At 37.5% G+C, this 26120-nt stretch overlaps 1 protein-coding gene across 7 annotated transcripts in view; it reads right to left on the reverse strand.

The window, feature by feature from the left end:
* nrxn2b (neurexin 2b) overlaps window positions 1–26120 on the reverse strand; it is an 802710-nt gene that overhangs the window by 346801 nt on the left and 429789 nt on the right. For all 7 annotated transcript variants that reach the window (XM_024287560.2, XM_024287559.2, XM_024287558.2 and 4 more), the window contains 2 exons: window positions 22396–22569; window positions 16243–16362 (listed from right to left, as the gene is read on the reverse strand). In XM_024287560.2, the coding sequence (XP_024143328.1) occupies window positions 16243–16362; window positions 22396–22569 (294 nt within the window). The remainder of the gene's footprint in view (window positions 1–16242; window positions 16363–22395; window positions 22570–26120) is intronic.

Consider the following 26120-nt stretch of genomic DNA (forward strand, 5'->3'; position numbering starts at 1 on the left):
ATGGCAGGAAATATATTGTAGCGATTTAGGTGGGAGCAGAACCACAGAGTACTGGCAGATTAAATCGAGACATCACTTGCCTCCCATACATTGTATGATCCCTCGTGATTGGAGTAAGACGCGCACACGCAGGCCATGGAGACCAGCTGGTGTCAGCAATTTGACTACCATTTTTTTAACAGCTCCGAACCACAGAACAGCCGACACTGTGAGGACCCTCACTCATACACACACCACTCTCACTCATGGTGCCGGTAAAACACTCAAGTCCCATAATGCAACACAAGAACAGACACTAACTCCACCCACTAACAAGGAACTATTTCTAAATTAACAGTCAGGCTGCCACAATATTTTTGTTTTAATACGATTTCTGTAGGAGGACAAACATGACACAAACATCCTTTACGTTTTCCAGTTGTTGTGAGAGGAGTGTAGATGCTTCCACGGCGTCTGAGTCAGCGCACAGCAGAATTCCTGCCCGTGCGTCTGGAGCGCACGTGAGCGCACGTTGCTACGCGGGTTTTGAAGTCACGAGCGCCACGTACAAATCGGCACGCATTGAGCGCGCTGAATCTTCAATCCGGTTCAAGATTTCCACGCACAGTCGCGGCAGCTCAGAGCTGTAACTGTGCGTGGAAATCTTGAACCGGATTGAAGATTCAGCGCGGGAGCTGCTTGTGGGCGGAGTCTGCTTCAAAGCACAGAAGTACCAAACGTGATCACGAAGGAGAAATGAATCATTACGGTTTGTGTCCGCTCAGGTTAATATGACACTAAGATGAGATGAGCGCTAATGAACAGTAGAAGAAGAATAGAAGAAGAATCTCCTCCCCGCCACTGCGTGCGTGACCGCGCTGCTCCGGTGTGGATACCACCTGCTGAGCGCGGCGATGTGCAGGTCTCACACACCGGCCGCGTGCGGTGCGTGGCGGGGAGGAGATTCTCCTTCTATTGTATTTTTACTGTTCATTAGCGCTCATCTGCATCTACAACAGGGAGAACCGAAAGTAAAAGTGTTGAAAATCCCCCAAATCTTTCTGAAGACTTTTGTTTTCACAACTCTGTCCTTTGAAATGTAAGACTCACGCGCGCTCCAGACTTGGAGGCCAGGAATTTAGGTGTGCACGCGCTTATATTGACTCTTCATTGAAAGTGTTGATTGACGCGGCCAGTGTGGAAGCACCTTAAAGGTGCACCTTACATTTTTGTGGGTTTTTTTTCAAATCCTCTAAATAAAAATGACATCAAAAATCGTATTTCTTTATTGCATTTCTTTAATTTCATCAAAGCAATGAAACAAACTGTAATTCATTCATATTGTAGTGATGGTCTCAAACACGCTGTGCCTGCTGTCGGTCTGGCAGCGCAAGGAATTGTGGGTTACCCATTCTTTTGTCTGTCTGACTGGAATTGGATTTAAGTTTGGGTTTTCGTCAACGTGTTTTGTTGTCTGACTGTTGAACATTTGTTGAACATTTGTGATTTTGTCCTGTTATGTTTGAATTCTTCCTGCACCTGGAGTGAGAATGAGGGAGAGACTGATCAGGACCCCCTCTCGTTGTGTCATTGAGGGATGTCAAATTAAAAGCTCAAATGTTCGTTATTGAGGCTATTCAGCTTTTGTCAGATAGTTTGACACTGCAATGTCTCACCAACTTGTCATGAGGCCAAAAATATAACTTATATGACACGAGGACACGCAGCAGGAGAAATAATCGTTTATTCGACACGTTCTCCATGTGTTACTTTCAGGGTACGACTTTTATAAGCTGTTTCAATTAATGCGGCTCCAGACACATTTGGTTTTTATTGTATTGGTCCAAAGTGGCTCTTTCAACACTTTGGGTTGCCGACCCCTGGTTTAAGACATCATGGAAAACATGGATGATGTTGAGCGAGTATTTTGGATTTATATATTTAGGAGAGCTCGACCTCGGGCCTTGACTCCGACACGTACTGTAGCCCCTTCCTCATCCTTTAAGGTTTGATAAGTTGACCAGAATCGGTGCTTCTGAGGAGGCCAGACTTGACTGTGTGCCCCATATACACATTCTTTCCAACCGTACTTTGGCTTCCCGGTTAGCATCTGCCATGTCTGCACATTGAGAGACAGCTCTCAGTCTGCTTGTGATCAGAAGACGCTGACATCTTTGTGTGTCTGTGTTCACCGTGGTTTGAAGTGTGTAGAGGACGGTGTGAAGCTACTAATTATTCAGGATTGCAGATGTTTTGTGACTTAATGAGGTGGCAGTTGATTGATAATTCTCAACAGCAGCACATTTGGTTCAACCAGCAAAGGCGTCATCAGAACGAGGGAAGACAAGAAGCTCGGGAAGGGTAATTTTTAGCTTTTCCATCTGAGAGGTTTGGAACGCTGCATCCTCCTGCCCTCCGAGTCTCCCTGAGTGATTGCAGCATGTGATGAGAATCTGAGAGAAGTAAAGCCTCCGACCGTCCTGATCCCTGCTGTGTTCAGCACTGAGTCAATGTTCAAAGACGGCACGACCTTCGTCGTCGCAGGCAACCCGACAATTGACCGAGAGCCTAAACCGGGAGCATCCCACACATGTGAGGGGGGATTCTGTTTTACTTTATAGATCTATATCCACCTTTGATTTGATGCACCAAACAAACCATCACCTGCAGAGTAACTGAAGAGAATGAGAGCAAATCCATTTCAGTGCTCAGCTCTTATTGAAGTTTGGCAAGGAGACGTTGCTAGAAGAGCTCAGCGTGCCAGACGTCTGCTGAAGCCTATCAAGCTTATCAAGCTCTGACAGTAGGCCACAGAAGAAGGGAGTTAGGTACTTAGTGCACAGCACTGAGTCATTGTGAATGGGTGGAAGATGATTGGTTGTTTGTGATGTTACCGGAGAGGAGCACAAACAACATCAAACCTAAAAAATGATACAAATATCCACTTTCAAATATAATAGCTGAAAAAAGTAACTCTTTAAAGACCAGCTTCAAGGAAAATTGTGTTTTTTAGCATGTTTTTGTGGCATTTCTCTGATGATTGGGGGACATTTATAAGAAAACGAAGCTTAAAATTGTGTTTCTGAGTTTGTTTATTCTTGTGAACGAGGACCAGACAAAAAAATGACGTTGGACGTAGGTCCTTTAATCGCTGGGCCACAAGTTCCGTCCTCCGCTCCATTCTGATGCATCTACTTACAGACAAATCGATCCATAAACATTTTAGTTTTCCTCGTCTGAGCTGGAATCTGGGTCTAAACTGTGCAGCTGGATAGCTCTGGTAAATCTCTGCATTTTTGTTGCACCGCTAATGTTCGATTCGGGGGTGCGAGGGGCTGTATGCTAGTTGATAGAGTGCAAACAGAGGGATGATGGGAAATAAGTGCAGGCTTACTCCGTGCCAATAGAATACAACTCCGATACAAATTCCTGATCAACCCCTGCAGCTCTGCAGAAACTATGTCCTAGAAAAACACTTTTTAAAAAAAATGTTGGCTAAAAAAGTCATAATCATAACTAAAAGACCACTGGAAACGCTTTGAAAATATGTCAAAATATGATCAGAGTGCGACTTTAAAGGACATTTGTCATTAGGCAAAAGTAGGCAATTGTCTGTGGGCAGACCAAATCACAAGCAGCCAACTAAATAAGAAAAAAAACATTTGCTGCAAAATAAGAATACAACTGATTAAATATTTGCAAGATTAAAATGTAGCAGAGAAGAAGGAATAACCAAACAATGCATATCATCACAAATTTGACTTTTTTTTTCAATTTGCACATATTTGAAGGTCAATAAAGTAATACAGATAAACTTAAAGTCAGTGGTAGCTGTAATCCACCATCACTTTGGTGGGCCGATTTCATCATTAGAAAAACCTCTGACAGCCCAGGTGCACACTAAATTTCTCCTTGAAAATAAATAGTTAGATTCTGAACAAACAAACTGAAATATGAGAACCGCAAGATCAATCTGTGGATGTTCTCCTTTAATATGTCTCATCCTTAAAAATTACAAAACAGTCTGGATGTTATTTGCCTAACGTCTCAACAAGCTTTCCCTCTTTCCTTTTGATGCTCTTAGAGTTACCCAGGAGTTAGATTGCAGACGGAGCCCTAGGCAGCTGCCAATATCTCCTCTAGCAGTGTTCTTTAAATTATGAGACAGCAAGACTCCCTTTAGACAAAGTTTGGAAGACGCTACATAATTTACTCACCTTTTTTGCTTCAATTTGACGATGCCCATAGGGTCTTCATCATGTTGTTAAACCAAATATGGTCTGAGCCACTGAGCCGAGATAATCACCTAATACCGTTTGACATACCCAGGCTACACTAAATACTTTAATGCTCTGCCCTAAGGTTTTATTAGTTTATGTTTTCTAAAGTGGGAAGTTTCTCTAAACTACAATATTTTAAGAAATACATCAAAACTTATGATGAGGTAAACAAAGGATTTCTATGATGAGAGCTTGTAATACATCTTAAAGACCAAAGAAAATCATATTTTTGGTGTTTTTATCATGTTTTTGTGAAATTTTTTCTGAAGATGAAGGACATGTATGAGTTTGATTCTTTATTATTATTATCATTATTTTTCTTCCACACGTTTTTTTTTTTTTTTTTTTTAACGTCCGTAGTTCTTCAGCTCATTCAGCTTTCCAAAATTTCAGCTCTTTCAATGCTTGTTTTTTTCAACTGTTTTGGCAGTTACAAAGGTTTCCAGGTTATTTTGGGGTTTAGCTAATATTTCAGCTACATGCTAGCTGTTTTGGCTAATTTAGGCTAATTTAACATTTTTGGAGTTTTTAGGTTAACATGGCACTTCAATAATATTTCAGGAAGCTATCAATTTCAGCATCTTCAGCTATCAGCACTAGCATCTTCAGCCGCCAAATTCATCTTACAGCATTCACACTAGCATTATCACAGGTAATGCTGTATATCAAGTTTTAACATTTTTTTAGTATTATTTTTTTCTGTAATGATTACAACAATGAATTATTTAAAATTTGGCTATCTGTGGCTTTCTGGAAAACCATAAATGTTCACAATTAGGTTGTGATTGGTACACTTTTTCTGTTAGCCTACAAACCGACCCTGCCCCACATCAGAGAAGAAAACTGTTAAGTGACCCTCACAAGAACAAGTTTGGGGACCCCTGGTCTAGGGCAGTAAGATCTTGGGAGAGAGTGTAAACAGATAGATGATGGGGAGTGGTCAATGGTCCTGCCCACAACTCATAGATGAATTTCTAATAAACTCCTGCCGCTCTGCAGAAACTATGTCCCAGAAAACGACTTAAATTTAAGAGAGTTCGACAGATGATCGGAGTGGGTCTGCTTCAAAATCAGGATTTTAAAGTGTGAATGGGTTGGGATTTGTGTCAGTGTTTGGATGCTACGAGAAGCAGCCCCACATAAGCACCTGGACAAAAAGGAGGCTCAATATCAGCAGAGCTGCAAACACATTTATACTGGGCTTAGTTAGTATGCTTGACAGCTCTATGCTCCAGCTGCTGTACTGACAGAACACACACGAGTGCTGTGCTGACACCCCATGAATGAGTACTACAAAGAACCACATAGAGGCAGCCTCCCCTCACTGGACCTTCCCTGTGCACCCCCCCCCCGTCTCGTTTTTCTCACTTCATCTCCCATGTATAAGCGGGAATGGAAGAAAGAAACCAAGTCTGCGTTGCACACACTTTTACACATCCTCTGTGTGCAGGTGCATAACAGAGCAAGAGAGAGTCCAAGTCTTTCTACCACATGCACTTACACAGCATCTCTGTCGGGGCTGGTTCCAGATGAATAAAGCAGAATACCAAGTGGCCCACTTATACGCTATGCACAGAAAAATAGACCAGTCAATCACCGACGGTGGCTGCTGAATAACAAATGCTCTCCGGTGAGAGCATGTGCAAGAAGGGATATAAGACAACTCTTTTCTATGAATCCATTTGCATAAAAATAGCATTACTGTAAGAGATATGATCTCTCATTGCAGATAAATATGTTTTTTTAAGGCTGGGAATTTATCTGCAGCTCCTGTTAATCAGAGAAGAAACGAAAAGCATGTTTTTCTCTGAAAAAAAAAAAAAATACACTGAAAATAAATCAGCTCTGAAGTGTTAGCTGGGGGAGTCTGTGCAGTCCTCTGCTCTGTAAAAGAGTAGAATGCTAAACAGCAGGTTTGTTTGCACCTGAGCTTTCTTCAAGGCAATTTTCAAGTGTTAGCATCATGCGGATTTCTCTCCTGAGCATCAACGAGGAAGTGCAAACAATACTGATGAACAAACTGAAAGCTTCTCTACCACAGCCTCAGACGCTCCTCAGATGCAGAAACATATCCAAGCACCGCAGATGGAGCTGTCAGGCTGCCATCAGCACCACTACACAGAACCCTGACAACTGTATTCAGCCAGAACCAGCAGCAGAGAACTGCCCTTAATCTGAGGGCGAGGCGCAGCATCATTAACCTTGGGCTGTGATCACTTTCAACACCAGCTTGCTTTCCGTGAGACAGCTGGACTAACTCAGTGGTATCTGTCCCTGTCTGCTGGAAAGTCAGAGATAAGCAGGTCAAGGAATTAACCTGGAATCATTCTAAAATCAGATGATCAGAAAGGATCAAATTTTGGTCCAAAAGCTTTTAGTGTGAACTTAATTGTGGGTTTAAGTCCAAATAAACAGGCAAGCAAAGATCAAAAAAGGGATGGAAATTCTTTGGGGAAAATCATTTTATTCACATATGAGAGAAAATAAGAAAAATTAGAGAATCATAAATTACCATATTTTTCAGTCTATAAGGCCTACCATCAATGGTCTATTTTTGATGATATATCATATAAAGATGCACTGAACTTTAATACATATCAAACAGGAGAAAATAGTCAGAGACGAACCTTTCAGCCAAACTTTACTGTGTAACATCAGAATTTGTTTAGGACATGCTACAAGTTAGCTACGTTAGAAGTCTTATTCACGCAAGAACCATTAGCTACGTTAGAAGCATTAGTCACGCAAGAACCATTAGCTACGTTAGAAGCATTAGTCACGTTATAAGCATTAGCTGCGTTAGAAGCATGAGTTGCGTTAGAAGCATTAGTTGCGTTAGAAGCATTAGTCACGTTAGAAGCAATAGCCACGTTATAAGCATTAGTTGCATTAGAAGCATTAGTTGCGTTAGAAGCATTAGTTGCGTTAGAAGCAATAGCCACGTTATAAGCATTAGTTGCGTTAGAAGCATTAGTTGCGTTAGAAGCATTAGTTGCGTTAGAAGCATGAGTTGCGTTAGAAGCAATAGCCACGTTATAAGCATTAGTTGCGTTAGAAGCAATAGCCACGTTAGAAGCATTAGTTGCGTTAGAAGCATGAGTTGCGTTAGAAGCAAAAGCCACGTTATAAGCATTAGTTGCATTAGAAGCATTAGTTGCGTTAGAAGCATTAGTTGCGTTAGAAGCATGAGTTGCGTTAGAAGCATTAGTTGCGTTAGAAGCATGAGTTGCGTTAGAAGCATTAGCCGCGCTCGTTAGAAGCACTAGCCACGTTACAAGTGTTAGCAATATTAGCCATGTTAGAAGCAATTACAACATTAGCCACCTTAGAAGTGTTGGAGAGGTTAGCCACATTAGAAGCGTTAGCAACATTAGCCATGTTAGAATTGATAGAGACATTAGTCACGTTACAAGCAATAACCACATTAGACGCATTAGCTACGTTCGATGCATTAGCTACGTTAGAAACATTAGCCGTGTTAGATGCTTTAACCTCGTAAGAAACATTAGCCGTGTTAAAATCATTAGCCAAGTTAGCAAAAGTAGCTATGTTCGAAGCGTGAGAAATGCTGGTCAAATTGGAAGCATTAACGTTATTAAAATACCTTACATTACTGCAACTAGGCTAACTTCTAACCTTGCTAGAAACGCATAAGAAAAACACAGTACAACCCCGCTAGCTGTTAGCTGCATTAGCATATTCACAATAACACCCAACCTTGTTTGCAACCAGCAAAAGAAAATAGACCGACATTTGGAGTACCTCTCAACATTGGTTCCACATGAGTTAGAACAACCAGAAATAATCGATATAAGGCCTTTTAACCTCAACAGACGTTGATAATTATTTTAATTTAATAATACAATTAATTAAGTATGGATTGCATTTCAAATGACTTATTTATCTTTCAGGAGTGTTCGTCCTAGAACTTTCTCAATGTCATAATTTTACAATAATAAAAAAATTAATACATTTCAACAGATTTTCATATTGAATTCACAAGTAAGTTATAAAAACAGATTCAAAACAGTTCCTTCCAGATGGCTGATAATCTATAAAAACACACCACTTTAGAGCGTTTTAATGAAAGTACAGTGTTTAGCTGCTCTTTTCAGTACTTACTGCTACTACATGTGCAAAGTGATTCTACAAACATGAATGCACAAGGTTGAAATGTGATAAAATAGATGTTTGGGGTATTGCACTCTAAAAATTATTGCTTGTTTGTTTCTGGAGTTTTCTTTTTAATGTTTCTTCCATCTTATCAAGAGACAGTTGACTTTTCATGCAACTGTGATTGTGCAGTTTCACATTTCAGGTGTCAAATCTTTGTCTTCTTTTGTGTTCTTCTGTTGTATTCAGACACACAACAACCGTCCTTCAGTGAGGAAACGTTTAAGCTTTTTGCCCAAAGCAGATTAATTATTCATCATTGGTTATCAAATTTGTCCGATCACTCGATAGCGCTTTCTCTGTAGTCACTGTAAACTTGCTTCCTTCTGTTTGAGACTTAATAATTTATGTAATCTATGTTTTTGAAATCAAATATTTATGTTTTGCTTTTTTGGTTATCAGTCCCATTTAACAAACATTTTCCTGTTTTAGTTTTTTTCTCAGTTTGTGGTAAATATTTCATTGTCTGCTCATTACAGTTAGTTTCCTACAGCAGCGCTCTGACATCTCCTTTAGTGTGCCATACTGCTTTTTCTTTTAAGGTTTAATCTGGCAAACTGTAAAAGTAAATGGAACAATCATCGACAGTTATTCAAACTTTTTGAGTGTTTTAACCGACAGCTACGAACAACAACAAACAGGCAAACAGACATTTAGAGGCTCCACTTTTATTGCTGACAAATCAGCATTCATAGTTTAGAAGGTGGTCGCTTTCGAAATGCAAATTATAGGGTGATGGCTCTTTCATTGTTTGTTATTGTGTGGTGCCGCGTATTTCCACCACTTGATCCAACATCTGTCATTTTCTTTCTTCAACTAACTAGTAATATTACAGCTGGGTGATTATCTTCCAGTAGTGACTAAAATAACAGGGATTATGCTTATTTTTCCACAAGAAAGCTGTTGCTAAACAACAGCACCATGAAACCTTACAGTACCACACAAAGAATTGTTCTTTGAGGAGAAAAAAGGAAACTTTAGTAAAAAAAATAAGTTTGTTAAACAATAGTCACTCTATTGTAGATCTTTTGCTAATGCAAGGCCCACTTTGATACCACATAACCCCTTAAAACTTTATCAAAGTTAGATTTTCCTGTGTTCAAATTGGTTAAAATTGTATTATATGTTTCAATGATATGCAAGCCAACATTTTATTAAGAAAGAACCAAGTCAAACATCGTATCCAAGGAGCGCTTGAATATTTCCACGGTAAAAGGAATTCTACAAGCAAATAAATCTTCCATAAAGTTTTGAAGATGAGCAACATAGTTTTTTATTTTTATTTTACAAGAACTGCTTTTTTCATAAATGAATTACATGAAGAGTCCGGCTCCAACGCGCTTTCAAATTGCTGCAAATGGTCAAAAAACCTACCTTGGTTTTGCAGAGAAGATTCAAGAAAAATTCCCAAGACTGGAACGTTTATCAAAGCGTTGAAACAAGGAAAAGAGAGGCACCGCGGTTTGTTTGGGCGAAAAGCAAAGGACGTACAAAGAAAGGAGAATAAGGAGCAAATGTGGAGCTTTTTCCATGTGCTCAAAGTCAAAGGATGATGTTTGTTTCCTGCTGGGATGATGACTGAAGGGAGAAGAAGTGGACTGAAGAAATACAGAATCGAGAGCATGCACACTTACTTCCAAAAGGCGGTTATACCGCTAGCTGGCACATCTGGAACCTTTGCTGAACAATTTGAGACATTTATGTGTTTGTAGATGTTGAGGCTTTACAGCTGATTATGGTTCTGTTGGCAGATGTGTCACCAGCAGTACAACAACCTTTAACAATAAAAGACAGTCTAAACACTCACTGAGGGGATGGTAAACCTTAACCAGTAGCCAGATGTTGCTTTTAGTTGCATTAAAAAATATGTAGTGAATACAGTGTTCCCTCATTTATTGCAGTAAATATGTTACATAAATAATCCACAATGGATCAACAAGATTATAGATGTTTTAAGGTAGTAAAACTCCTCACTTTATAGATTTTAAAGTCCCCCTCCGATGAAAATCATGTTTTTTTTCAGTTTTTAACATGTATTTGTGGCATTTTTCTTATGAAAGATAACAAATGTTAATAAGAAATCATCATGTTTTTGCATTTCCGAGTATTTCTCCTTTTAAATCTCTGTCAATCAAACTGTCACAGATCATCTGGGGCGGAGCTCCAAAAGCCACGCCCCCTCAGAGGAGATTTTGGAAACAGATGCTTCAGATTAACATGAAAAATGGCTTTTTAAGACATTTAGGTTGAAGTATTTTGGTTAAAAACTAATTAAAACACTGCGGGGAACATTTTGTTTTTAAATAAATAAATAAATTGACGTAGAAGGACTTTAAGTAGAGGTCAATAGCCAATCAGGATGCAGAACACAGTTGAGGGAAATAAAAAAAATAAAAAAAAAACATGCAAAATTTCAGAGAAAAAAATTAATCGCGAAATGTTAACCGCAAAATAGTGAGGGGGCACTGTATTACAATTTGGTTATGATTGATTGTGTTCTTGCATTTGCGTGTAAAGTCAACCCTTTAAGACCTGGGGGGTCGCCAGTGACGCTTAGACACAAAATTTTTAAAATACTGTAACTTTTCCATTGTTAACATGATAATTCCAGTCGATTCTGAAGGCATGAGCCGCTTTTCTCCTTCAGAATCGACTGGAATTATCGTGTTAATGGTTGAAAATTGAAAAGCTACACTAAAGTTAAACACTTTGATGTGGTTGATGTGGCTACTGGTAAAGCCCTTCCCCCTCAGTGTCCGCACTCTTTACCAGACACACTCCCCCCCTCTGGACCACATGTTGACATGATACTTAGCTCCTCACGCGTCCACCTGTCACATCTGAGACCAGAACTGTATAGCATCTGTCCGTCTTACTACCTCAGCTCTCCAAATCAAAGCATTACTGCTCATCTTTGCTGTCACAGTGACCGTGCAGTTATCACCTCCTTATTGCTCACAGCGTTAGGAAACTCCTCACCAGTCAGCCTGTTGCTTCTGAGGAGCTAACAATGAAAGCAAACAATACCTCACCTGTCATCCTGCACCCCTCAAAGTCACATCTGTGAAGACGAGTGAAAGCTGGTCTCACAAAAACGCTACGTCTAAGCTTTGGCTCCTCGACTCTGTCACAGGGTGTCTACAGATGCTCACTGAAGACCTTTCAAATGTTTTAACTATTGATTTAGGTTACGTCTAGGACAGTTAAAAAAAAAAGCCTTTATAATTTGGATTTGCATTCATGACCTTTTACCAAATATGAATTATGTCAATTTTTTGGCATAAAAATATAAATAAAAAGAACATAACATCTCTCAAAGTCTTTATTTATTTATTTATTTATTTTCAAAATAAAATACGCTCTGTGCCTAATAATATAATCTCAGTGCAGCTTAGTTTAGGTAAACTAATACAATTCTGTTGTCCTTGAATGCAGATAGTTCATTAAATTTTAGGGGTGTACAATGGTAAAAGTCTAGTGAAATGATGTGTATTGTGATGCACATGGCACATAGGGCTGGGCGATATAACGACATTTATCGCGATATAACTTTTTCTTGATGTGAAATTAGTCTATCACGATAGGCTTTTATTTTGAAGGATCCGAAAAATAACAGAGCATGCTTAATCTTAGACTTAAATAAACAATAATTCTCCAGCAAAAACAACAAAGTTAAGACTTTCACAGTCTAAACTATGAGAAGAAATTCTGAGAATGTGGTTGTAGTTCCTAGCTTATTTACAGGATGTTCACACAAATGGCAATTTTATGTTTGTTCTGTAAAACTTCTCTTTTGAAACTTGAAACTTTTTACTTTAATTTTCATTTACTTTTGCCATATGTATGTATTTTCTTAGTTTTATTTTAAAAAGAGTGCATCTGTAGTGCTATAGGAAATACATATCTAAATCTAAACAACCTGCTGATGGTTACACATTTCTCTTATCATCCGTTCAAATTTGTCAAATAGTTATTTTATTTATATTCTGATATATTTTATAATCGCACGATATGAAAAACATCTATATCGTGATATAAAAAATTCCATATTGTCCAGCCCCAATGGCACGATATGATATATATCACAATATATCCCAAGACAGTACCAGAGGCTAAATTTACCTTTTTTATTTTTAAATTGTGAGCCACAAAAACTTTATGTGAATATTAAAGCACCTCTCATATATAATTGTAGCTCTGCGTGGTGGTCTCACTCGTTCTTCCATGAGCCACGCAGGATTTAAATCCATGTTTTTATATGTTGCTAGAACCAACTTAGCACAGCTTGTAGATTCAGTACTGACAAGTTTATATACAAAATGAAGGCTTTTTGTATTTTTAGATTAGGCTACATAATGGCTTTTGTAGCACGGTTTACTTTAAACAAAGACAACTTTGAAGCAAAACACAATCCTCACACAGACAAACCGCTAAGGCTAAAAAAAAAAAAAAAAAAAAAAAACACTGTTAAAAAAGTGATGGGAACTCGAGGTTTTGAGTCAATGTTTGGATTTTTTTCAATGAACGTCCTGGTCAATTTATAAGTTATGTATACACACTGTAAAGTGATGAATATATCAGATGATTCCAGTTGTTTGTAATCCTAATCAGGATTGTTGTTTTGTAGAGGACTCAATGACCCCAATGATGATTTTTTTGGTTATTGTGTGCCCCATGCTAGATGTGGTTGTAGTGATTTTTTTAGCCTTTTAGCATTTTGCGCAAATTTTTATGAGTAACACAGTTATTTTTTGTCAGAATTAGATTTATCTAGCATATAAGGGAACTGCTGCAGACTGTTTTTGAGGAACTCCTCAAAGGACCAAATCTGCAGCATCTACAGACTGGATCCAAGATTCAACGTTTTTTTCCTTGACGTGTTAAATTCCACGTGGATTTGGTTGTGAGGATTTGCTTTTACTTAGCTTTATTGAATTTCATCCTAAGTTTGGATTTATTGTTGTCAGGCCGGTCAAAAAAAAAAGAAAAATGAGGGAGCTGAAGCATCAAATTAGAAAAAAAAGATATAATTTACAATATAACAAAAGTTGTTTTTTTTTTTTTTTGCTTTTTTTTAATGAGTATGTGTTCTTATTATAATGCAGGTTTTACTTATTTTTTCTTTTGTCAAAGCCTATCTTCTACAAAATAAAGATATTGGAATTGATTATTTGGAACTCCACAACATCGGATTAGTTACAGACTGAGACAGTCCTGCTCCGTCCAGACTAAAAAGGGTCACATATCAGTTCTAATATTCAAGTAACATTGGATGTATTTGCATAGTGAAGAGGTCTGCAACCTTTAACACTAAAAAAGACTAGAACCCGACCAGAGACACAGTCTCACTTTATCGTAAAAAAAAATGCACAATATTTATGCTTTTTTGTCAATTAATTTTATAAATGTAACTTAAATATTGTAATAAATAAATTACCACAGTGGCTATGTTTATATGTAAAAACAGTTGTAAGTTATTTTACTTTTGACAGCAGAATACATTGATTCATTTCAAAATAAAACCAACTCTGTGTCAAAAAAGATCACCCTGCTTAAAAATGAAAGACAGTTAAGCATGATATCTATTATCATTAGAATTTTGGTGTGCACCATCATTTTTTCTCTTCTACTCTCAGATATAAACATTTTAGTAGAATCTATATATATATATAAAAAAAAACTCAAAACATTTAGAATAACCTGAGCTTTTTATTGAAAACACAAAACTTTAAATCATTTTCAATCATTTTAAACCGCATGTGTTCAAAACTTTAACAACTTTAGTGTAATTTACCAAAATAAAAAATACTTTTAGCGACTTTTATTTGACTAACTATAAATTAAAAACACACATTTAAAGAACATTTCTCAAACAGTAAATTCAACTTTTTTTGCATAGTTGTTTGAAATGCTATAAATCTAAGGAGAAATGACAAAACTTAAATAACTAATCTCTTATTTATTGAATGGTTTTTCATTAAAGCTGAAGAGCCACAGGTTGCAGACCCCTAGTATAGTGTTTTTGGATCAACGTTTATCATAACACCACATGAAAATATTTTGTAGCGAAAATTATAGAAACTTTCAGGAAATCTTTTTCCAGCATTTAGGCTTTTGGAACTTTAACAATCCAGTCAGTTGGCTTTGTGGTTGAATTTATTAGAAACTGTGTTGTTTGCCACTTTAATTTGACATAAGGAAACAGATTCTGGATGAATATTTGTTGTACTTATTTATGAATTCCTCGTCCTTGTTCCCCATCTTCTTCACTGGAAGTTTTTGTAATCTCTAATCCCCATCAGTCATGTCTGCGATCACACAAGCTGACTACGTGGCGTGTTTTTTTTTTGCTCTCTGTTCGTTCAGCACATCCTCAGCAGTTACTCTGTGTTCCTCTTTCAAGCTTTTTAGTCCTGGTTTAGATAAAACATGATCAGCTGTTTCAACCAGAAGCTGGAAACTCATCAAATCTGGGACTAAAGTCTGAATGCATTTTAATGAGGAAACTTTTTTCAAAGCATGAGTTTTTTGCCTGGATCTTATCGGTGTTGGTTACGATGGTGCTGAAGTCTTTGGAGGCCATTGTGGCTCAATGAACAGTCAGTTAAAGTGACTTTTCTTATATCAAAAGTGGAGTAGCACACAATAACTAGAAGCTGAGAAAATATTCTGTTTGCAACCCTGAGTAAGTATGTTTTTGTTTGTTTGTGGTGTAATATTGAAGATTGTAATATCTTGTCTTTTCTAATTCAACCATATTTAAGTATTTTAATTCTATTGAGGATCTGAGGACACCCCGGTTCAATGGACACTTGAAATGTGTCCCCCAGAGCTGCACTTTTACAGTGTGAAACCTCCAAACCACAACTCACAGTTAAGATACAAAGAACAAATGACAGCAGAGTTTTTACTCTGAGCTTTCAAGGTAGTGCACGAAAACAGGCAAAGATGAGCAGAGCCTCTCCAAAACCAACCACAAAGCTCCACCCCATCCATACATCAGCTTTACCAGAAACCAGCAACAAAACAAGCATTATATTAAAGCAAATGTGTTAAAGTTACAGTTTTAAAGTTTTAGAGTGTTCAGTAAATGTTTATCCTGTTCGGCCCGCGACCTAAGGTGTGTTTTGGATTTTGGTCCCTTGTAAAATTGAGTTTGACACCCCTGCACTAGGGCATATTCATCATCCATCAGTGCCACTCTCTTACCTTGTTCCTTTCCTGCTTTTTTTGGGCTGCCAGCCACCCGGCAGGTGGGCACATGGCAGGTGAACAGCGCTTTTGTGAGACTTTCTTTGTACGGAATGTGCTGGCAGAACCTCAGCGGCACCAGAGAAAGCCATCTACATACGAACTTTGAGTTATGCAGGATTTGGCTGCCAATGTCTTGTGAATAAATATGGACTGGAATGAATCATCTGTGTAGTGAAGTCTGTGTGGCTCTAAAGGAAGGCTATAGATGCTAATAGTGGTCTATTGACTGGCTGGTATTTTAAAATATGCTTGGATAGAATAGTTGTTCAACTGTATTTAAATGATTTTTTAATGAAAAAATAATCATTTAAAGCAACTAACATTAGAATAAGTCTGAATGTGATCATAACTGGTCAATATCAGGAACAAAAATATGACAGTTTCGACTAACAATCACAGCGTGTCTCACAGCCACACACAACGACAACAGCCTCACAGGGTGGAGCTTCAGATCTAAACCATCATTTCTAACTCCAACCTCAAGCTTTCCAGCGGTGGTGGCGAGACCCCGGCGTGCACACTCATACTGAGGCGTTCCCGGGAGAATGTCACTTACGATCGTTGCAAAATGCGCCTCCGTAGGACGTCATGGAGCAGTCGCAGGTGAAGCCCTCCCACTGCTGGAGACACACCCCCTGATGGTAGCAAGATTCCTCCGTACAGGTGGTACTGGGTCCTGCAGGAGGAATACAACACGTTTTGTCAAAATCAAAACGGCAATAGTTCCTGTTATCTCAAACTGTATCCTTATTTTTCCATTTTTTCTGCATACATTTGATTAATTTTATTGTTCGGAATTTATTGAAAACCATCCAGTCAAAGAGACTAGAGATAGAAATTCCCCAGCTGGCTATAAGAAATGAGTATCAATGCATTTTAACTAATCAATCCAAGTAAAACTAAATGTTTTTGTAAAGGAAAAGACAAATGGTGATCTAGTGTTTCAAAGTTGGTCCAACAGCACAGAACACCAATCGCACAGTTCCAGGGACAGGTCAGTGTGATGTCATCATGTCTTCCGTTCGCATTATTTTTAGAAGTTAGTTAACTTAGATCGAATGTCTCAATCTACGTCGTGCAATAAGTTACCCATATAATCCGAATAACAAAATAATCTTTTTTTTCACTTATTTACATACATAAGTTCGTCTGTTTTTTTACCAGTAACAGCTAAACCACTAACTTCTACTCCAGAGAGAAATCTAATACTGCAGATTTTCAACCCTGTTCCTTGTCAAAGATGGCTACAGGGTTGGACCAAGATTCATATCATCAAATATACAAATTAGTAAAAATTGTACAATTAATGTGTAAACTCGTGTGACTCCCAAAGGAGATTTAACAAGTTAAGAAATGCATGGATTAATGATGTGTAAGCTAAGCTGAGCTAATCAAGCTTTTTTAAGTTTATTACCTATTATTGATAAATATGTAGCAGAAAATCAGGAACTGTGAACCCTAAATGTCCACCAACATTGGAATGACCCAAAATTATTCCAGTGGGAATATGTTTATGATTTAAAGCCATCCTCAAACTTCTTTGAATAGAAAAGTCCAGTTTTCCCCAATCATTGTCCAGCCTGAAGTTTGAACTAGAGAGTCAGCGGGAGGCTGCTCAGCCCAGTAAACCACAGAAAACACAACTTTTACATTTTAGTACATTTTACATGAACTACATATTGAATGGTGGTAGGATTAATGATTGGTGGGATCATTGTTGTTTTGCCTTTTTTTTTCTTCTCTTCCGGAAGTGTCTAGAGGCTGTTTTGTTGACAACAGTGGGGATTCTCATTAAAACCTCAATTAAACAGACATTTTGAAAGAACATGGTTCAGTGCCAGAGTAATTTGTTTCTGCATAGAGAAACAGAATTCTCACTAAAGTCCCCAATAAGAAGACTGCATCCACCAGTTCTACAAAAATACACGGATAAGCAAAGCCATGACCCATCTATGCAACATTATACTTTATACTCCAGCCATCTCCTGATACTATAGTGAATACTATGGGAATCTAATCACCTTTAACAACTGGGGATGTAACAATTCAGTCAAGCCAAGATTTGATTCGATTCAGTTTTCGATTTTTTTTTTTTTTAATACAATGAATTAAAGGTACTTCAAGGCCATGTTTATGTTTTCGTTTTGCTACTTACATAAACTGTTTGTTTTTTTACTAACAGAAATGATTCAATATAAATAAACAATTATACATGATATTAAAATGATCACAAATCCTTTCATACTCCGTTCATGTTGCGCTCCATCTGAAGGACCAATCCGGCGCGTGCCTCTTGGTTCAAAACATTCAGTTAATTAGCTCTGTTTTCATTTTAGAAACTTAGACTTATGGGTTTCTGGCTAAGAAGCACCACAAATGTTTAAAAATAAGAGTCTTTTATTATTATTATTATTATTATTATTATTATTATTATTATTATTATTATTATTATTATTCCTGCCATTACACTAGCTGCCACTAGATTTGCTCCATCGAGATGATCCTATGTGACACAGGAAGTATTTTATTTTGAAGTCTTGTGAACCTCTCTTAAAAGCAAGTTACAAACTGTTTCATATTTGGTGGCAAAAACATCTATTTATACCCAGAAAGTTTGTTTTATTTATACCATAAAATATAGTTTATTTATATTTCTCATTAAAATAACAACATAAATACAAATTCTTATTTTTTTTAAAACGGGGTGTGGCTCCTACTGGGTTGTGGTCAATGAGAAGTCAACCTAAATGGCTCTTTAAGTGTTAAAGGTGCTAGACCCTTGGGCTGGGTTGATAAAATACATCCATCGATTTGAATTGATTTAAGCTTAATAGATTAATAATCAATTTATAAAAATATAGGCACATAAGCTTAAGTCCGCTAGCTTGATGCTAACGTTTAATGGGATTTCCCATACGACGGCTAATGCTAACGCTCAACCGACCTAAACACAAATTGCTGACTAAATTAACATCTTCATAAACTCAAAGACATTATTTTTTTCAAACTCTTTTAATGAAACTTTTTTAAAGTAACAATTTGTGGTCTAAAACACTTGTTTTTACCTCATTCTTTGCCGATCCTTCTGGGAAAAAAGTGTACTGATATGCCGCGATCGCCACCTAGTGGCCAAACTGAAACGCCCTCCAGGAGAAGTACAGAATGTTGATCTGAATATTTTTGTTAGAACTTCTCCTTTTGAGAAACCATGCGACACTGTATGAAATTAACAATCTCATTATTGTACTAATAAATTTTACAGTATGTGAGCTGAATCAGATTAATATAAATATATTTAAAATATATTGTAGATTATTAATGTATTTCTAAACAAATGTGTATAAATATGTAAAATCAAAACTGAATTTAATTGCAAGGATGGATAAAAATAGAAAAAAAAAATGGTATTGATACAGGCTATTGTGAATCGAATCGTTTCTGGAAATTATTATCAATAACCAGCCCCAGACAACGAGTTTGAATCATTTTTTTTAACCAAAGAATCGTTACATGTTTAACCTATTTATACACCAAAACTTGAGTTCTGTATGGCTGTCAGATAATTCATTTTATTTCAAAGTCTTGGTAAATTAATGAGGTGATGCAGACCTCCATCCATCCATCCACTTTCTTGACCGCTTCATCCCTTTCGGGGTCGCGGGGCGCCGGAGCCTATCCTGGCCACTGATGGGCGAAGGCGGGGTACACCCTGGACAGGTCGCCAGTCCGTCGCAGGGCATGATGCAGACCTAATATTCTAAATTATTAACCCTGTAAGACCTGAGGCGTCTCCGGTGATGCTTAAACACAATTTTTTTTAAACATACTGTTATTTTTCAACCGTTAACATGATAATTCCAGTAGATTTTGAAGGAGGAAAGCGGCACGCCACTTTTCACCTTCAAAATCTGCTGGAATTATCATGTTAACAGTTAAAAAGTTACGGTAAATCAAAGAAGATAAACACTGGAACTGCGGTTTCAAAGGGTTAATAAACATGTGTCTTCATTGCATTACAATGCAGACACACTCTGCACCAAGTTAAAGATGGAAATGTTCAACCTTCATAAAATGAAAGATATTAATAAAACCTGAAATTGGATTTCCTCACTGCAAACCTGCTGTGGTACAAATGCGCAGACTCGCAAAGTTACAGAGCTCATATTTCATGACTTAGTATGTGACCCCCCCTCTCTAATCCCCGAGTCATTAGAGGGCTAAAGGAGCGATCTCAATATTATGGCTCCATGTAGGATTTTAGTGAGGAGGGACAGCGCTGGCAGCCACCTCTGACCACTCTACATTACATTCTCAAGCGAAACCTCAGGCCCAATAAAATTCTGAATTTAATTACAGTAAATTAGATGCTATAACACGCCAGGGCTATTTTTTGATGTATTCCTGTAATATCCACAAGGGAGTGTATGGATTTTCAACAGCCTGAAGGCCTGGGAGAATTACATTTGTCAAAGAAGCCCACCTTTCTGATAGTTTCTGGTCTCCCTTTCTGTGGCCATTAACAAATATTAGCATCCACCGCATGAGCCTTCGGGAGTCAATGCGATTGCTTAATGCAGTTTTAAACTGTGTTTGGTGCAAATTAATAGCTGAGTTTGACTGTAGGCAGGTAATAAGGACGGCTGGCAGGAGCGGCAGCGTTTAAGACGGAGGAAGAAAAAGCTGCTTCAGCTGCTCGGCGCTGACCAAAGGGAAATTAAATCTCTGTTCTTCGGTGCGCCACTGAAGAGTATGACTCAGAGAGGTGTGCGTGCAAGGAGAGCGTTTCAGACGCAAACTCCTGTTGTATGCAGGATTAACTCACTGGCTCCAGAGCAGGCTAGGAACAAATACAAATAAATAAATAACAATCCGAGTGCGCAAAAACACAATAAATGCAAGATTAATGAAGCAAAATGCCGTGAGGGCGGGGCACTGCTGAGATTAGCGCCGCTGACAAGAACAGAGGCGAAAGATGCTTACCAAATGCAACTTTTATGAAGATTTATGAGGGATATGCAGAGCGTTAGGAGACCACAACAACGGCCCTGAGCTCAGAGAGTCTATGGTGTTTGCCAAGAAACCAAAAATACCTTCTAGAACAGGGGTGGGCAAACTACGGCCATATGTGGCACGTTAAACTATTTTAATCTGGCTAGTCAACCTGGAATAAAAGATTTTTATTTATGTTTTATTTTGCTTGTAGTTCAGGTGTTTCCCCACAAATGACGCACTACAAATAAGCTGCATCTATGTAGTGTTTAAAGTAGGGCCGGGAATTAATTAAAAAAAATGTAACAAATTAATCGCAAACCTGGGGGAATATTAATCGCGATTAATCAATTTTTTTTTTTAATTTACAGTATTTGTCGACCACTTAATAATCACAAAATGAAATTTACATGACATAAGTGCCAGACTGTTGATCAAATAGTCCACTTTTTGTGAAAAGCAAAATAAACCAAAAAAATAACAAGATAACCATGGTATAAGTGGGAAAAGAACCCATTGAAGTGCTTTAATGCACTCTGGATGACTGCAGCACTTAGGGAAAGAGAAAGAGTGTTAATAAATATTAACGCAGTAATCAAAATTTGTTAATCGCGTGCGTTAATGCATCAATATATACGGCCCCGGTTTAAAGATTTGTTAATTTTCCAATATTCTTGTGTTTTCCAATTCAGACAGTTATTTTTCCTGATTATTCCAACAGCACACAAATGCAGCATTTCACTGAGTTTGAGTTTGTCCCTGATGGACATCAACCTATTGGTGAAAATGGCACTAAAATGAGATCAAAAACGACTGTTTTGAAACAAAAACTCCCCAAAAAATCTGTTTTGAAAAGATTTTAATCAAGATTAAGGCATATTTTTGTCCAGATCCAAAGTTATTTCTTTCTTTTACATCAGGAGTGTCAAACTCAATCACACAGGGGCCAAAATCCAAAACACACCATAGGTTATGGGTCTAACAGGATAAACATTTATTGAACACTCTAAAACTACATTTTTAAAACTTTAAAATCATAACTTTTTCACATAATTATGAACTAGATATATAGCATCACCTACAATTATACTAGTGTGAATGCTGTAAGCTGAATTTGAATATGCTGAAATTGAAAGCTAAAATCACTGAAGCTGAAAGCCAGCAAAAATCGTTACCTAAATGCCAAATTAGCCTAAAACACTTACAGTATATTTGCCACAACAGCTAGCATGTAGCTGAAAAAAATCGCTCAACTCCAAATTAGTCTAAAAAACCTTTTAAAAAGCCTATGTTAGCCCAAACAGCTAACATGTAGCTGAAATATTAGCTAAGAATAGCCTAAAAAAATCTTAGTAAATGTCGAAAAAATAGTCCAAAAATGAGCAGAATGCCTATTTTTTAAACTTTAAAACTGTAACTTTTTAACGTAATTACGAATAATAAAAAGTCAGGAATATTATTTCAAAGCAAATCACCTTAAACCAGATCCGGCCCCCAGGCCTTGTCTTTGACACATGTGCTTTACAAGGTGAATTACCAAAGCACGCCTCTAATCTGCTCCTTTCCTGACCCTTTTGTCAAATGTTAGAACCCTTTGTGGCCCACGAGTAAGACCGTTTGCTCATCCCTGTCCTAGAAGGTCCTGGTTACCAGGAGACACTCACAACCACTCGTGGAATTGACTGTTCCTAATGATGCAGGCAGCAGCCGGGTCACGTACCGTCGCAGCCTCGTTCCACCTGACCCACCCTGTGGAGGGCATCTGCAATCAGGTCGGGGAGTCTCCCATTCAGGTCCACAGAGGCCAGACACCCCTGGTACCCGTCCCGGGATGCAATCAGCTTGGGCAGATTACTGTACATGCTCTTCGTCACGCCACCGATGTACAGCTCTCCTGCAGAAAAGTCAATGACAACAGTTAATCATTTTGTAGAAATAAAAGATGCAAGTTGATTTTTTTCCTTTTTGTCATATTACAATTTCATTGTCAAACACATATTAGGGAAAAATTAACGGCATTTTTACAAAACGTACCTTCTAATCAACATCAAGAAAGTGGTGCACAATAAAAATATTATTCAAAGTAAATAAGAAAAACTGCTTTGTCTTTACAGTAGAACAAACAAGAGTGTTTCGGAGAAAAAAAATGCTTAAAAATAGTAAATATCGCGTGCTTAAATAGCACTTAACACTCACATACATTCACACACGACTGCTGAACACTGAGACAGACCTGGCTGCAAACAACAAGATGGTGACAGGAATTACACAACTTTAATTTTATGCTGGAATATTTTTATTACTATTCAGAAGTTCAGAATGAGGCAAATAAAAACCAAAAATTGTGAAATTTTTCTAAAATCCATGAAAATCGCTGACTCCTTTTTTAGCTTAATGTGTGATTTAGTTTGAAGGCTAGAAATGGAAGTTGGTCGTGTTTGAGCTCCTTTAACAATCCAGATCTGCTCTGTAGGGAAGAAGGTTTATTTTCCTAATGAATTGGAAGTCCTGAAACAACAAAGATGTACAAATAATAACAAAATTATGCAGGAATAGTAGTGAATAAAACAGGAACTAAAAAAAGATACAGAAGTAGAGGTTGTACACTTTTAGACAAAGACGCTGCTTTAATCTCTAGAAGAAGACGACTCATCGAGCTCACTGCAGGATTTGAAGTAACTTTATTCTTGTACTGTATTTTAAAATAACAACTGACTTAACCAAACAGTTTTTTTGGGTACAAATTGGTAACAATAATGTGTTCATGTGTTAGCATTAAGCTAACAGAAGCTCAGAGAACAGATAAACTCAAATGGACCTAAAACGAATGTACCAAACATCAGCAGGTGAACGGACCTCAATAAAGACTCATTGCGCTCGTGTGCTGCAGAGGAGAATTCAGTTTTGTCGTCACAGTTTGCCAAAAAGGAGAGGCATCAGCAGCTGCTGCATGTCAATCTGGAAAGGGTTAGAAAACCATTTCCAAACAATTTGGACTCCATCATTCTGCAGCCAGAGAGATTATTCTAAAGCACAACCCATTCAACACAGCTGACAATCTTCCCAGGAGTAGACATCCCAGAAAACGCACCTCATTATCACAACTCTGAAAACACAAGAGCCAGATCAGACTTACAGGCCTCAGCCCATAACATACCAAGATTTTCCATTTTATCAACGATAAAAGAACTGAGAGAAACCACAGAGCTATATCAGGAACAAAGAGCGCAGATGTCAGGCCGGCAGGTAATTTTGATGGAAATTTCAGCTGACTAATATCACACCTCTGGTTTTTTTTTTTCTATTTTTTACAGGTGATTTTTTTCCCCCTCTTTGTATGAAAAGAAATCCAATTTTGGCTCAATAATGCACTCTTTTCTCTAGCTCTTTAGACCATTAAACTTCCCATTATTCACTCCTGCAAACTAAAACCTAAATGTTAGTTCAATCTAAAGTTATTTTAGAAAACAAGTGTTACTGTTTGTTTAACACAAGGGTGTCAAACTCAATCGCACAGGGGGGGCAAAAACCAAAACACACTTTAGGTCGCGGGCCGAACAGGATAAACATTCATTAAACACACTAAAACTACATTTTTAAAATTTTAAAACCGTACCCTTCTAACATAATTATGAATTAGATATATAGCATTACCTGTGATAATGCTAGTGTGAATGCTGGAAGCTGAATTTGGCCGCTGAAGATGCTGAAATTGATAGCCAGCTAAAAGCCACATTAACCTAAAAAACAAAAAAAAAAACAGCTAGCATGTAGCGGAGAAAATATCTAAACTTCAAAATATCCTAAAAAATTGACAAAAGCCTAAATTAGCTAAAACAGCTAGCATGTAGCTAAATGTTAGCTAAACTTCAAAACAGCCTTAAAACACTTTATAAAAAAGGCCTAAATTAACCAAAAACAGCTAGCGTGTAAATATTAGCCAAACTCCAAAACAGCCTAAAAAACTTAAAACGAAAAGCCTGAATTAGCCAAAACAGCCAACATGCAGCTGAAATATTAGCTTAACTCCAAAACAGCCTAAAAAATCTCAGTAAATGCTAAAATAGTCCAAAAAGCTAACAGAATACCAATCTTTAAAAGTTCAAAACCGTAACTTTTTAACATAATTATGAATAATAAAAAGCCAGGAATATATTTTTAGAATAAATTACCTTAAACCTTAAATAACTTTCAATATTTTACTCTCCATAAAAATATAAATTGTCAAAATTATACAAGTTAGAAATGAGCCAAGATAACATGGGGTCATTAATAACAATAAAATAAAATGATCTGGAGGGCCGTGTTTGACCCATGTGATTTAACGTGATGCACTGATGTGCAGGTACAGACAGCAAGAATAATACATTACACAAAATAATTAGGCTTCATATCCTATTTATACTAAACAAAGAACAATTGTTGTCTTTGCTGATTAATTTGTTAAAAGCCTCTCGTTAGCCACTGTTGATAAAAGAGAAATTAGCCAATCTTTCATCCATTAATGTAGAGATGTTCCTCCTGTAATTTGCAGGCTGAGTGAAGCTGTGATCCATTCGGTGAGAGCGCGGCGTGACAGGGGAAATGTGAGCATTCCCAGCAAAGCCAGTGTCGTCGTCAGCAGCAGGTATGATTTTTCTAGACATCCCTGACAAAAACTCTTTGACTGCAGACGGGGCATCATTTGTAATTTTTTAAGACACCAATAGGCTCATATATTCGTTATTTTCCCACCTTTTAGCGGTTGTTTCCCACTAACAACCACTAGCGGGCACTGTAGGTTTATGTATCAGTATTTACTGCTGTCAGAAACTAGAAGAAGAAGAAGTGCCGTTCAAAACAAACATGGCTGAGAATCTGATTGTTCTGTAATGGGGTTTGTTTGATTTTTCATTCGGGAACATTCAATTCGTTCAGTCGTCTGAGTATGTGTATGATACATGGAGGTACAACGAGACAAAAACAACAAAAAATGGTTCATTAACTTCTCATCTGTATTGTGATTGGTCAGTTTACTTTCAATATAAATTTAGTTCAAGATAGAAAAAGTAAATGGTAAGATTGTTAAAAAATAAGCCAATTATTTAAAAGAAAAATGTATATAAAAAAGAACATGCAGAGAAAATGAATTAGATGTTTAAGAGGAAGATCCAGAGTGAGGATGAAGATGAGCAGAACAAATCTTCTAAAGGAGAGGACGAAGAAGAGAAAAGGGGAGATACAAGTTGTATGGAAAATGCCTTTGAGACATCAGAGCCATCAAGCACAAAGGACTTTTCTTTGTCATCAGATTCTCCTTCAATCAGGACAAAAGAACTTTATGAATGGATCTTTGCCAAGAATTAAATGCTTGGCTGTAAAAAATGCCAAAGTGTCAAAGATTTTGGATTGTCTCGGAGGTGGGGTGGGGTCATAGTACTGGGATTACAAAAAACTACTACTTAA

The sequence above is a fragment of the Oryzias melastigma genome, linkage group LG18 (genome assembly GCF_002922805.2).
Source record: "Oryzias melastigma strain HK-1 linkage group LG18, ASM292280v2, whole genome shotgun sequence".
Lineage (NCBI taxonomy): Eukaryota > Metazoa > Chordata > Actinopteri > Beloniformes > Adrianichthyidae > Oryzias > Oryzias melastigma.